We start from the raw sequence: 14,966 nt of genomic DNA, 5'->3' as shown, positions 1-14,966 counted from the left end.
AATAATGACATAATACCATGAGTTGTTATAGCGATGGTCTCAGGGGAGAATGAAGGAAATAACTGAGAAAAATTTATCCAGCAACTGAAGAGCCAAGTCATGGATTTAGACCTGGGCTCGATTCAGCAACACACTGGTGGCATCCTGGCAGGTGGATTTCTGGTCACAGATCAAATTCATGGGAGCCGCATGTGCACAGCAACAGCAAAGATAATTTAAGCCATCTACATCCCATAGTTAAGCGTAGAGGAGCAATTTATGGTACATTTTTAGATAATGTAGGTTTAGTGTTCTTATTCCTAGTGACAGGATATGTTTGAACGCATTCAGAATGGATGTGTTATGCAGCAGCTTTTGAGAACCCTGGTGAAACTGTGATATTATTCATCTCCAAAGCAGAATATATGTCTCTGTTACTTCAAGAAGAAAAATGTGCCTTTTTATTTGGGTTATTTTGGTTATTATTGCCCAGTGGTAACAATAGATGTATTGTGCTTGGTAAGGAACAGTATTTTAATTTCCTGTCATAAACCTGTGTTTCTGGGGTTGGATACATAACCCTGCTGAATGATTTCCGAAGGGCTAGAGCTTAACTTGTAAGACATCAGTACAAGCCTGATTATTATATGCATATTTAAAGGTATCTTTCAAAAATATCCCTTTGGTTGTTTCTACTACTTCAGCACTGGAGATCAATAAATAAGGTGATCGTTAATGAACAGGCAGCTGGTTCTGCCTGGGCTTTTGTAACTGATCTTTGGCAGAGGACCTGCAGATGCCCTAGTGCTCTGTTGTGATATTGTTATTATTACTGCTGTTGTCTTATAATTATTCATAAGTCTCTCATGGGCTGGTATCATCCTTAATGGAGCTGTGCAAGTTTATTCATTTGTTTTTCTGATGTTGGCTGTGATGACTCGGGGAGAAGGCTGCTTGGTGAAGGAACTTGTGATTTTCTGCAGTAATGGAGAAATATGCTTTTATCGTAGACTGAAGGGAACGTCTGTGATGATCATCACGCTGTTGACTTACTAAGAGAACACAAATTACGTTCTATTAAATAAGGTTTTTGTCATAGGACAAGTCCCTCATTACACTGCGTTGGGAATTGCCTCCTCCTGGCTGTCGAGACCCAGCAGAGAGGCATGGGGAAATCTTGCTTTTGTGTGTATGGATCAGGTAGCAAGATTTTATTTGAAAAGTGCTAACTTGATGGCATTTGCTATAATTAATCATGTGGCATTTAGGTGGGTGAAACTTGGCTACCGCTGTGGCACAGACAATCCGACAGGAGAGGCTTCACGGATGAGCTCCCTGAGCCGCAGCCGTGGCTGGAGCTGGCACATTGCTCTGACATCACAGACCCTGGGCAGCCGGCAGGCTGGTCCGGACCCCCCCGGGCTGTGGGGGCTGGGCTTCCCCCAGCGGTCAGAGCACACTTGCACTGGGGTGGATGTGCTAACCTTGCCTTTAATTCAAACTGCTCCAGATGCTTGGGTCACTCGTAAATAGAGTTATCAGACCATTACTGTCTCCGTTTCAAATTCTGGAGCTGTTCCATGCCTGCATTTACAAGACTAAAGATTTATTTCTTCCTGTCTTCTGAGCCTCTGGATTTTTATGGCTCCGTTACTGTCTCTGAGGAATACCTGACACTGCTTTTGAACTCGGGTATCAGATGCTTGCCGATCAGATGTCACCTGCCAAGCATGGCTTTCCACTTTAACTGTGCTTGTACTTGGTACAGCAGCAATCTGGGAAATAAAAGTATGTCAGAGAAGAACAGTGGTGGAGGGAGCAGCCGTCTGGCTCACGGTCCCTGCTGGAGACCCATAGGGTGCTGCAACACCAGCCTAGTCTTGCAGCCTGGTGCTGCAGGGGGTCGGTGGTGGCTCTTACTCGTGCAGCTTCTCACCCCAGAGGCCAGCCGGCAAAGGGTGGCTCGGACAAGCTCTCTGGGAGGATGTTTTGCTCCCACGGCTCAGGGGGTTGCAGCGGGACTGCAGAACGAGTATTTAGTATTGGACTTGTTAAATCTCTTTTTTTAAAAAGAAAACATTTTCTGTTTCTTTTGAATAGGAAGCATCTTTAGCAGGTCTTTTTTATTGAGAAGTCTACAGAATTATTTCTAGTAGAACTATCTGGTGTAAAAATTTCTTTCTAGTAATTCCAAAGTCATTAGCAGTGTGTGTGTGCAGTTGAAGTTAATAGAAGTGATAGGCAAAAAATAAAGAGCGAGCTGTCCAATTTAGCCTTTTCCTGCTCAGGAGGACGTAATGCAGCTGACTAACCTTGAGGAGCAGGCTGGTGCGTTAATCAGCGATGCCCTTGAGCTGCCCTATCCATTTCACTTTCCAGTTTCTTGAAGAGTTGCTCCTCCCAAGGTGCAGTTTTGTCTTGGAAGAAATACTGACTTGCAACGTTGTATGAAAACACACCAGCATACATCGCAGAAACCAATTCCCTCTGCAGCAAACAGGGAGAGGATTTTTATCATTTATACTGGATATACTCCAAGAATTCTCTCTTCAGTTTAGTTATTATCTTTCCCTACAGTGTGGAATATTCAATTAAACCTTCTCTCAAATTGGCCATAACTTACAATGAAAATTAAAGCGATTCTATTTAGGTAACGATATCTGTCACTGGGCTTAATGTTCAGAGAGAATAGGAATGGTTTCACCTGTTTGTGTGAATTAACCTCAGCTGGCATTCTTCATGTTTCAGTTCCTTGGAAGTGCAGTAAGGCAACAAGCATCGTGCATCCTACTGGCTCTCCAGTTTGGGGTACTGGAGGGACACAGAAAATACACTCTTTCTTTGGAATGTGTTGAATTTAATCTGGCATTTTTTAATAATATTGTGAATCACTAGGAAAAAATGTATGTATCTCAGCAGAAGCTTGGATAGCAGAATGTTCTTCTAAATGATCTATCACATTCTGTCCAACAGCATATGGGCATACACCTCGTACTGTTTAAATTGTATAATGGAATCCACTGAAATTTCATATATCCTGCATCTTACTGAAAGAAATATACCTCCGTTGAAGGAGGCAGACCCGGTACGGTAGTACACTTGTTTCATCTGACGAGGGGGAAATGCTTATTGGTAACCAATCTGGTTTGCAACATGTCTTAAGCTGAGGGCAGCTCATTTTGGGCTTGAGCAAAAGAAACGTAACTCAGAAAAATAAAATCTGTCACTGGGAGATTGTCTCAACGGTTAGCTTGTCCGGGAAGGTTGCTTGCTATGTTTTCCCAGGACAGTAACAAATGTGTAAGGAGTAGCACAGGTTACACAATAGCTGCTGAATATCGTAAAGAGCAAAGCGAGTTAAAATAACAGAGCAGCTTTCATGTGTATCTGTGTATATATGCATTGCTTCATCGTTCTGTTTGATTAAATGACCAAAAGAGAGCCTAATAAATGCAATCTGATCAGAAGGGCAAGGGAAAAAGCCTGCTAAGCTCAGGAAAGAGCTTCCTTCTGGCATCAGTGGGCTTCTGTGGATCAGCTAGCTAGTAGTGTTCATCAGTGATAAGATAAAAATGTGTTATCCATCGCTCTGTGACTGCAGGTCCCTGAGCGTTATTGCAACAGAAATGAAGTTACCACTTCTGTTTACAAAAAAAAAAAAAAAAAAAAAAAAAAAAAAAAAAGAGTAAAATTCACATTTCAAAGTTACCTGTGTAGCAAAACACATTGCTCCCACAAAACCAGCCACTGTAGTAGAGTAGATGCATTTGTGCTGACACTAAACATCTGAGATCCGTTTCCACCCAGTAACATAAGTTAGTAAAAATGAAGTATTTATAGTACAGGTACTTTTAGTTTTTGTCTGTAAGAATCTAGGCAGTAGTTTGTTTTATTTATTAGTGACTATGTAGTGCTCTTTGAACCAAGTCCTCCTCTTCTGTAAGGTACTGTGACTCAGCTCTTGTCACACGCTGCGTTAGGAGCTGGGCTGCAGTGATTTCAATCACGCATTAGACTGTAGCAGAAGGACTCTACAGGCTGAAGATTAAATAGTATGGACTTGCTTATCTTGGTTATACACAGGCAGCAATAAGAGAAAGAAGAAAGACACTCAAAATAATTTTATCTACCCAGTGTTGCAAGGTTTTTCCTCCTCTTCTGTTCCCCTGATATGCTGGCAGCTGCTTTCGGAGCTTCTCCCTGCCTTACCCAACACTGTTCTCTTGAAAGCCAAGTAGCACTTGCACCTGGGCATTACTTCTTGCTGGCTAACAGGAAGAACAAGCTTTTTTTGTGTTTAGTTTTATTTTTTATAACTGCTGCATGTTAAACAGTGTCACCAGCAGATGTAATATTTGGAGAGTGGTTTCATTTGCTCTTTCATGAGCTTCTGGTTTAGCTTGGGCAAATTCAAGCTTAGGCAAAGGTCTTTTTGCCTATTTGTGACTATTTCTACCTTATAGTTCTCTACCTTTTGTCTGATGTGTTCTTCTAAATTGTGCTCTGCTTACTAACTACACAGGCAGATTGTAATGTTTCTTACAACTGTAACTTGCTATCCAACACTCCGTTGCATCATGCGGACTGGTTTCATTGTACTTTGAAGACGAGTGTCTCACCCCAGGATGCTACACCATAATGGTCTGGGCTCTGATCCTGCAGCCAAGTGATGTCCCAGCCATACGGGGACACATTAGGACCCTTAGATTTGTTTTTGTGGGGGTTTCACAATTCAAATAGGTGAGCTATCTAATTTTTAATGCAAGCTGTATTTTCTTAGGATGGGAAGAGAACCAACAATCTGACCTTTGGCGTGATGTGATACGGTAGAAATTGACCAACCATTACTGAAGTAACAGCAAATGATAGTGTAGTGTGACCTGAGTCCTTTGTGGGGTGTGAGGCGGGTGACACAGCCGATGCTGCGCATACCTGAGCCCGCACGTGTCACTAGCTGGGTTACCTGGGATGTCTGCCTGGTACCTGTCCTGGCACAGTCAAGCTCCTTGCCTATGGGAGACAAAGCCACCTGAGCACCAAGCCAGCTTCTGTATTTTACAATTAGAAAACTAGATAAATTAAAACGTATTTTAGTTCTTTTGTTTCCAAGCCCATTAATAGAGTACTCGGAGCTATAATCTTTATGGGCCAGACTGTAATGTTCTTTTTTACAGTGTATGAGACTCTTCAAGGAGTGAAGCAGCCCTGGGTCTCAGAAAGAAGTCAGGATATCATAATCAAGCCCTGTATGCTTTATGGTTATTATTATCTTTTTCTGTCAGCAACAGTAAGTTGCACACAGGTATAATTTAAAGCTAGAGATTATGTGAAATGTGTTTTGAATAATAGATGAGTCTCAGTCAGATATCGTTAACATAATTAAAAATAAAGATAAATACAAGCGATAAACTGTGTGCTTAGTGCATTCTCTTTTGTGGTGGTGCCTCAGGGAGGAGGCATGGGGGAGAGGTTGCTCCATTATAATCTTCCTGGCGGAGTGTCTCTGAAATCCTTCTGTGGAGATGACAGAATTTTCTCTCTGGAGTAAAGAGCTATTGTTCTGTCCCTAATAAATCCAGCTGATTTCCCGGTGTTGAGGGATGAGGGCTATTCACATTCATTCTCGCCCTCCTCCCATCGGGAAGATGCATAGTCTTCTCTGTTCGTTCCTTTTCCTTTCTCATTTCCTTGAATATCCCATCATCTTTACATTTTCTTTATTCATTCTCCTCTGACCTCCTATGCCCACAAATTTCCTGCATGTCCATCAAGATGGACTTCTGGCAGCTGTCGAGATGGCAGCGCAGCTGCCTGGCCGAACCGAGGTCAGTGCCGGCATCCCTGTGAGCCCCGGCAGCGCGGGAGCTGCGGGTACTGGCAGCAGCACCCTGACCTCACACGCGATTGTTTTCTGCCCCACCGGTACTCTGCAAGAACAGAAGTCTGCTGTAAAGGTGATAGGGCAGAACGTGATTGGAAAATGTTCAAAAAAATGTGAAAGCAAGGCTTCTTCCATTCAGCTAAAAGACTTCATGGCTGTGAGACGTTTCACTGGGTCCGTACTTGCACTGTGCATGGCGGAGGCAGGTAGGCATCGTGCTGATGAGCGGAAAACTCTCAGTGAAATCAAGATAGCTGATCTTTTCAGGGAAGAGAACTTGGTTTCCTTTATCTTCTGAACAGCTACTCTGAAGATAAAACTAATACAAACAGGATGGATTGAATTTACATTACAGCTTTCTGTGGGCATTTTGAGCAATGTCGGTGTATTCCGTGGAATCCTGCGCAGTACCTGCGGAGTTAGGCTGACGCTCAGTTACACCCTGTGGCTGCAAAAAGATTTCCCTGCAGGGATGGCAGCACCCCTGGTAATGGAGGGGCAGTAGATGCTGGTGAGCCTCTGGCTGGCTTTACTTGTAGCTGTATGCAATAATGTGGGGGGTTTAGTTTGCAGTGAAAGTATTTCGGTTTTTTTAAAGGTGAAACTAAGCATTCGGATTTGAAATGGGCTTTGCTATGATGATAGGATCATATCATGCCTTTTTACATTCGTTTAAACTTTGGGTAAAGTTCCAGTCTGTGCTCTATTTAGTGCACAAACTTTTGTGAATGTTGACGCCCCATGAGGTTCAATGGCTTTTGGGGAAAAAAAAAAAAAAGTTATATAAACAAAATTGTCATTATCACATCTTTTCTAGGGTGAATGATACATGGGCTCATGCTGCTAAGGTACTATTTTGTTTTAACACTGGGTACATAGAGATTCCATCAAGTATCTGTCACCTTTTCCCTCTGTTTAATGCAGACGACAACACACTGCATGGGCCAGTTTTCCTTCAGGAGCCCAACAGCGTGATCTTCCCCTTGGATTCAGAGGAGAAGAAAGTGAAGCTGAGCTGCGAAGTAAAAGGAAATCCCAGACCAACTATTGGGTTTGTTGAATGTTTAACTTTTCTTTGGCATGATCTCCGCACTACAGCAGTGTCTCCCAAGAGCCTTTGTCCTCCGTGAATCATATGGTGTAACTCAGTGATGCCCTTGGGGTCTACCACAGTACTGATAACAAAAAAAAAAAAAAAAAACCAAACCCAAGCATCAGGGAATCACCACGTATTGCAGTGCAATTGCAGAATTTGGACAAGAGTTCAAAAAGGTTACAAAGGGATTATAAATAGTCTTGGCTCCCAGATTCATCATCCTTTTCTGTAAACGTGGGCAAAGCTCTATAATTGTTTTCAGCTTTAGGAACTGCTTTGGGATCCGTAGAAAAAAGATGCTGTACTACTGTGGTGCTGCTGCTGCTGTAAATTATTTAGGCTGCTGGGACTTTTTCCTTTAGTGCCTTTCTCATGTTATTCACCAAACTAAATGCCACTCTGAAACCGATTAGAGTCGTCAGACCTCAGCAACCCTGCTGTCTTCTGACATGTCTGACTATTTAATGCAATAAACTCTGCTGATTCACTGGTGCAAACATATTCAAATTGTTTCTCTGTACGTTCCAGCAAAGGGGGCTGCTTATGTGGCTGGGGCTCCATTATGTGCCCCATCCAGGACTGGTGGGGATGGGGGCTGCTGTAGCTGGGGCAACGTGGTGCTGGAATTTCTCAGTGCCCCAGCTTGTGGCAACATCTGCTGTGAGTGAATTTTCTTAAATTTAAAAACAAACAGCCAGCAAGTCAGGAGAGGGATAAAAAAAAAAAGGCTCAGTGGACTTGGATGGTTTACAGATCCTGTTTCTGGGACTTCCCATTGCGAAATGATTAATTCCAAAGAGCAGCAGCACTAGCAACTACAGAAGCATTAATCATATCAGAGACCGAAATGTATGTCAAGGATATTGCTCTTTCAGTTAAAAAATGGAATATCTCAATACTGTGCAGAAAATTTGCATTTTCATACTTTTTTTTTAATAAGTAGTCAAAGATGTTTAAAATCTTTCTTTATTTACTTTGTGTCGTATTTTCAAATACCCAAGAGTAACCATTAATATTAGCAGAATTTAACTTTGACATTTTGTGCTATAGGTGGAAGTTAAATGGAACCAGTATTGACATCAGTATGGATTACCGCTACAGCGTGGTGGAAGGCAACCTGTTGATCAATAATCCCAATAAAACCCAAGATGCTGGAACATACCAGTGTGTAGCAACAAACCCATTTGGAACGATTGTCAGCAGAGAAGCAAAGCTTCAGTTTGCTTGTAAGTCCCGCCGCAGCCCCCGTTCCTGCAGCACGCTAGAAAAACTGCAGGAGCGATGCCTCCTTCCCTGACCTTTCCTAACCCTTTACACAGTATTCCCTGAGCTGTTCATGGAGCAGAGGAAACGCCTGGGTTTAGAGGGGAGATGTGAATGGGGACTAGATGCCTTGGTTTATGATTATTTAGCTGAAATTATATGTAAAATGCAGGGTAAAAAGCCTTACTTACTGAGAAGGAGGCCACCTAGGAAAGTGTCTGGCCAGTGGGATCTCATCATTGACTTTTCCTTTCCTTGGAAAATTAAAGCTTCAAAATAGTTTAAGGAGCATATTCTTTATAAGGAATAAATTGGCAATGACAGTTTTCGCAAGGCCTACGTTTCAGTACGTGGGTACAAGAACTTTCAGGTACGGGTGATATTCTTGTGTTAAAGGGCAAACAGGCTGCTTTGTGTTTATTTTGGGTTTAATCAGAGTTGCAGCTTCTTGTTGAGAGCTAAGGATAACAAAAAACAAGTCTTGATGTGAATGAGCATTATATGAAATTATGTAAAGCCTTCTTGAAGTATGGGATAAAGCCTTTAGGAGTGGGCAGATGATAACGCAGGACCATGAGTCATCTTTTTTATAGGCAGAGAACAGATGCAGGGGCTTATTCATCCATCATCCCTGTGATTTCTCGGTGCCGTTGTCCTGGGAGGGGTGTATGTAGCAGCGCAGTAATTACAGCAGGACCTGCTGTGAAATATCCTCGCGTGCGTGCGCAGGAGTTCAAGGCAGTGCGTTCCCAGACACGAAGCGATCAGTAACGGTGAGCTGGGCTTTCAGTGGAGCTTAGTGAAAGATGCTTTTGACTGACTGGTAAGAGGAGCTGATGCGCTCCCACTACAAAAATGAAAAGGTAAAATTGCCAATAAACACCAGGTTCACAAAATATCGAGAGATGATTTATAATAAGAAATATTTCTGCGGGTAAAGTCAAGTCTATCGCCCCGTATCATTTACAATATATTATCTGTTTGCTTATGACCCGCTTGTTTTCCTGTGACTGAGGGTGCGGTTTCACTCTGGGTGGGTAATGAAGAGCCTCCTCAAGACCAGGCTCATCACTCCAGATTTCGGTATGTCAAGGTGATCGCTTCATAAACACTGCGCTGCTCTGCTGCTCTGGAGACGCACGTTTCGGAGCAGGCTCTGTCTTACAGATCGTGGCCTTCTGGTGACTGGCAGGGTGAGCCTGGGGAGCATCCTTACTCACAGCAAGGTGCTTCCACACCCCTTTGGCTGGGTTCCTACTGTCTGCTGAAGGCGATCGTTCAAGGGCAAGTCAGGTGCCAGGTTGCAGCTCCTTAGATGCCGGTCCCAGGCTTCAAAGCTCAGGATGTGGGACTGGGACTAGGAGGGAGGATCCTGGTGCTGGCAGGTGCGGTAGCTGTGGACTACTTGAGTGATACATCAACTTCCCTGCTTGTTTAAAGTGTCAGGTGCTTATTAACAGAGAACTTGCAAATGCAGAGAATTCTGTGCAAAAATAAGAAACATTTAACATTTCATCTTTGCTTCAGATACAAAGTCTTTATTAAATTCTGGTTGATTTATCTATCTTGATGGATGATACATCTGGCAAAAATCTTTCAAGTTTTCTAGTTGCCCAAATACAATTTCGGTTTGACTAATTCTTAGTTAAGAAGATTGAATTTAAAAAACAAAGCTTATTCTTTTCCAGTTAAAGAAATGATAGGGAACTTGAATAAATTTATTTTTTTTGACTAAGATTTATTTTAGATTGTTAAAACAACATCATCAGATTTAAAACATTTGGATTAAGTAAAAAAACTAAGCATTTATCAAGGTAGGCTCTGTGCTTTCACAAAACAGTCATCCTGTCTTGTATAGTCAAAGGGATTGCAACCAGAATTACCTGAATTACAAAATACACAGAGTAGTTTAAGTTGTGGGTTTTTTTGCGAATTGCAAAAGCTCTGCCTCTAAGAACCAGTAAAAACAGGCGTCAGTATTAGTAAGGGGAGGGTTTCAGCCCTGATGGCCGAGGCGTGTGGATGCAGTACCACAGCTCCGTGTAACTACTTTATGTGGTTTTATTCTGAACGTGATCATTTTTGAATGCCTTCTGTAGGTTCTGCATGGAATAACCTAAAACTGGGGAGGGCTCATTCTAGCTGCTGAGAGCTCTCTTAAACCCATTTGCTCTCGGTTGTGCTCCCAGGGTTTTTCCCTTTTATCAAGTTATTTTCCTTGAGGTTACACCCCTGTCTGGTACCTAGATTGCGCGTGCAGCCCCTGGCCCAGCTCCAGCCCTTCAGCTGGGGTCTCATGCCCCGCCGTGTCACGTAGCATCATTTAGTTACAGAAAGCCTTTTGGTTAGAGACTCGGGACTGTGCTGCGTGACCTGCCTGCAGCTTCCCCCATCGTCCATGCAATCTTATTCTCCGTCCTGAGCAAATGTTTTGTGCTTTTTGTGTTATCTCATTTTTATTTCTGAGGAAAGTTATTGCTGGGTCTTTTGAGACTAATGTCTGGGGGTTTGTGCCTTTTTTCCCCTCCTCTTAAGGGTTAAATTCTGAATCTTGGGGCATCAGTAATATGTTTTCATTCATTCTTCAAGGGCCGCATTATTCTTCTTCGGTGTTTTCACTGAAGATTAAACTGCGATCTCACTATTCAACCTCCTGTGGAGGTCAGAGAGGGTCAGCAATTTAATCCTTGAAATATGTATTTAGGTTACAAACTCATTAGGATAAAAGTGCTAATATTTTCCCCCAATACTTGCTTTGTGATGTGACATTTACATTTCAAATACGTTCTTTTTTTTCTTGCTTGCGTTTTCTTTTTATTTCAATATGAGTTGTCTGAAATTGAATATACTTTCGGAAAGCAAGGATTCTGCTGTGCCACAGTAACAGAATATGGATTAATGATACCCTAAACCCTATGCTTATAGTGGTACAGGCTCTCAAAAATAATAATAAAAAAGCTTTAAACTCTGAGTATGGGTTCTAATAATGGCTTTTCCAAACTGATATATGAAAACACAGCTGAACTAGATTAAATTATGTGCTTCTTATTTTAGGGGATGGGGCTTAGCTTGACAATTTTATTCACTGTAGTGTAGTTTCTGTTCGGAAATAACACTGAAATCAATAAGAAGTTATGGCTGGAAAGAAGTGCAGCTCTGATGCGGCACTTCAGAGATGTTCCCACCCATTCAGACGTATGATTAAAGCTGTTTACTATGGCCCGGATCCTGCTTCCGTTTAAGTCAAAGATAAAACTTGTATTGATTTCTAGTGGCACCAGGGTTGGACCATACCCCTCAGAAAGCGATGAATGTGCAGGTTGTTCCGCCTGCTCAGCTCCTGTTCTCTTTGGCGTGGCTGGAAGGTGCTGAGCAGCTCTCAGCCGTGGGCACGAGTGGTCCAGCTCAGCGCAGGGCGCTGCGCCACAAGCAGGATGCGCTTTTGGTGAGTGTGCTCGCCGGAGTATTGCTGCCGACTGTGAAATAATTTACACAATGGAACATGAGCACTGAAAGTTGCATTTATACCCACATCTGCGTAGACATACAATCACAGAGTCCAAGGAAAGACTTCAAGAGCTTGTCCATCCTCAGTGCGAGGCAGCATTGATGCCGTGCCCTTGGGAGGCTTGCCAGCCTGTCCTGGCAGCGTTCGCAGCCTCTTCTCAGGAGTGTGTGTTTGGCGGACTACGTATTAAAATTTAGTTTCTGTTATTTTAGTGGCCTCTGCCAGCACTAAGCTTACCTGCTAGCAGCTACTGATGATCCGGAGTATGCTGGTACTCCATGCCCTGTGAGGGTAAGGACCCAAAGGCTTTTCAAAACCTATTCCTTCCTTTTCTGTTGACCACTGAGTGGGGTACGTGTCCAAAGGATTGTGCTTTGGGGCAGGTGAGCCTGACCTCTTCGCCAGAAACACCTTTGCAGAAGCCCCCAATCTGTCACCGTGGGTGGGTGAGTGCCAGCTTCCACGTGATGCTGCTCTACCATCTTTGGGTTTGCTCTTGTTTAACCAAAGGTTTGTAAAGCAGAAAGGGGCCAGATTGTCAAACCTGTTCAATATGAACAACACTGGTGGAAGTGGGTTTGGGGGAAATAGGTCTACGTGTAAGGTTTTCCTTTCTGTTTGTAATCTGTTTGTAATGTCCAGATCTTTTCTTTTATGATTGTGCTGGTGCAATGGGATAAGCGAGACAGGACCCTCCCCAACGAAGAGAATGGCAATCACTTTCTTACCTTGCAGCTGATTTAAGAGCACCTATAGAATAACGTCTCTAATTAGCGATTTACTTTGATATTTTACCTTGCTGAGGCCGCAGTTTGTTTTTTACCGCCAAAGCTTTGAAACCAGCCATTTCTGCATATCTCCAGCTGCAGTGCAGAGGGGTCAGTCTGGGCACCCTGTGCCCCCAGCCCAGGGATTTCCAGACTGTGCCTGCTCCATCGTTGCCTCCGCCTGCGACAGCTAATGCATCCCCAGGATGGGGCCAAGGCTGCGCTCGACTCTCCTGGCAGATGACCCCTGTTTTCTCCCGTGGAGCCATCTCCAGTGCTGGTAGATGTAATATCCTTTCCCTGCTGTGATAACTAGACTCAATTTGGCCCTAAACTCCTCAGCAGGATTTGCAGTTTAACCTGAAAACACACAAAGACACCGCTACCTGCAGTAATGCTGGTTTAAAAATAAACCCTCTGGAGAGTGGGCGAGTAGCCATGCAGTCGCTGTTGCCTTTCTCATCACTACCAATGTTTTTCACATGTTGTTGATTCTGAAATGAGTATCCAAAGAGGAAAATCAAGTTCATATCGGTGCAGTTTTTCAGTCATACCATTGTTTTGCCCCCCATTGTTATAAAAACTGCTGAAAAGTGATGTCTGTGAAACATGAGTTGTTAGAGAAATGAGATCTACTTTTCAGGGGGTTTAGCATTTTGCCCATTGTCACACCCCCATGCTGGGGGAGTGGATGTGTTCTTCCTCCTGCTCTGCGCAGAGGTGCTTCTCTGAAATCGGTGCCTTTCCAAGTCGTAGCAATTTTCTATGAAGGAGTATTCTGCAAATCTGTAATTTAACAGGTCCGTGCTAATGCTATGGGTATTTTCTGCAGCTGGCAAAAATGATGTTGAGATGTCCAGAGGGCTGAGGTACCAATTTTTAGAACAGAAATGAGGCCTCAGGAGAGAGGACACAGGGCTTGAAGGGCAGCATCCTCAGAGGATGCTGGAGCAGCAGCAAAGCATTGCGGTGCTGCCCCTACAAGCCCGGAGCTGTGGGCAGATGAGATTAGATGAAAGGGGAAAGGTCTCCTCCTCCTCCTCCTCCTCCTGCAGACAGCCCTGGTCAAGCGAGATGGCTGATTTTGTGTGTGGAATTTAGCCTGAACTGTTATACTATGTGTGAAGATTAAACAGTGCCTGGAGGGCAGGGTTTGGAGGTGGGCTTCTTTCCACCGCTAACCAGGGCAGCCGCCTCACACTTACCTTTTGTACGTTTTCCATTGTGTAATTTCATTTATAGAAGCGCTAACTTTCATCTTTTTTACAGTGAACATACTCCTAACTGCAGGGGACCACACTATTGTTTCTGGAAACTGTTTCCCCCTGCACTTTATTAAAGGAATTTGTTTTATAGAAGTGTTTCTGTGAAAATAGTTGTTACGCATGAATTAGCAGCTAGGGCTCAGCACTGTGCAGTGCAAATGGTAGCAGAAAATACAGAAATAATGTGGTTGCAATGAGAATACTTTGGGGCTTTGACCTCCCATCCCAAAATAATTTCACTCTGATGGTAGAAAAAGAAGATTACTCCCAACATTATACTGAAAAGGATTTTTTTTCAGTATTTCCATTGCTGGAATGATTCCTGTTATATCTAGTACCCAAGCAAATCCCATAATTTTTGCTATTAGTTGCTAAGAAACAAATTATAATTGCTGCTCAAATTCTTTACTGTGGTACCCTCTTATTGCCCTGAAGTGCATTCATTTTCTTTTTGGCGATTAAATGATCAATGAAGTAATTCTTTCAAGAACAATTAATAATGAAAACATTTTCATAGAACCACCAAAGTATCTGCCTTGCCTAAACAAACAAGCGCAACAACAATCGCATTGATTGATCAATGAAGCGATGCGCTGCCGCTCGGCTGAATGAAGCATTCGGCACGCAAATTAAATCATTTCCGCAGTGATTACTAACATCTGAGTGTTGAGAAAAGATGATGTGTTTTAAACGTCCTGGAAATTAAGTAGACAGAGGGTTTGGGTTGGGTTTTTTTTCAGGAGTCAGACTGCAGCTGGGATGGCAGCTGTGCGTGTCCCTTGGCACCTCAGTGGTCACCCTTGCTCATCCTCTTCGGGATGTCTATTTTTTTGAGGTTTTTCTGCTTCATGAAGGGCAGAAACCCAGTTTGGCATGTTTCCCTGTATCCTTCCTGGTTCAGGTACTCTGTGAGAGCACTTGTGAAGAGCTCCTGTGGGGTACGTGGGGGTGGGAGCTGCCCACCTGCGCTAAGGTGGGGTGGCACCCCTGCCAGTGGCCACCGCTGCGGGATGACCGTGCCAGCGCCCCAGGGTTGGGTTTCACCCCAGTATTGAAATAGCACACTTGCCTATTTCTTGCTCAGGTACCCCTTCAGCTTTTTCAGAGCCTGGACCTCAAATCTGCAGCTTTTCCCGTAGGTTAATTCTTTTTTTTCTTGGCATTTTCATCAGCAGCTGCCTGTCACTGCTCTGAGAGAACGCTCCCA

General features: G+C 43.4%; 1 protein-coding gene across 6 annotated transcripts in view; it reads left to right on the top strand.

Moving 5' to 3' along the window:
• CNTN4 (contactin 4) overlaps positions 1-14,966 on the top strand; it is a 336,631-nt gene that overhangs the window by 200,726 nt on the left and 120,939 nt on the right. For all 6 annotated transcript variants that reach the window (XM_040593681.1, XM_040593676.1, XM_040593679.1 and 3 more), the window contains 2 exons: positions 6,785-6,911; positions 8,007-8,182. In XM_040593681.1, coding sequence (XP_040449615.1) covers positions 6,785-6,911; positions 8,007-8,182 — 303 coding nt within the window. The remainder of the gene's footprint in view (positions 1-6,784; positions 6,912-8,006; positions 8,183-14,966) is intronic.

Source organism: Falco naumanni, chromosome 4, assembly GCF_017639655.2.
Source record: "Falco naumanni isolate bFalNau1 chromosome 4, bFalNau1.pat, whole genome shotgun sequence".
NCBI classification, from domain to species: Eukaryota; Metazoa; Chordata; class Aves; order Falconiformes; family Falconidae; genus Falco; species Falco naumanni.
Note: the sequence above shows the minus strand (reverse complement) of the source record. Positions and strands in the feature narration are given on the sequence as shown.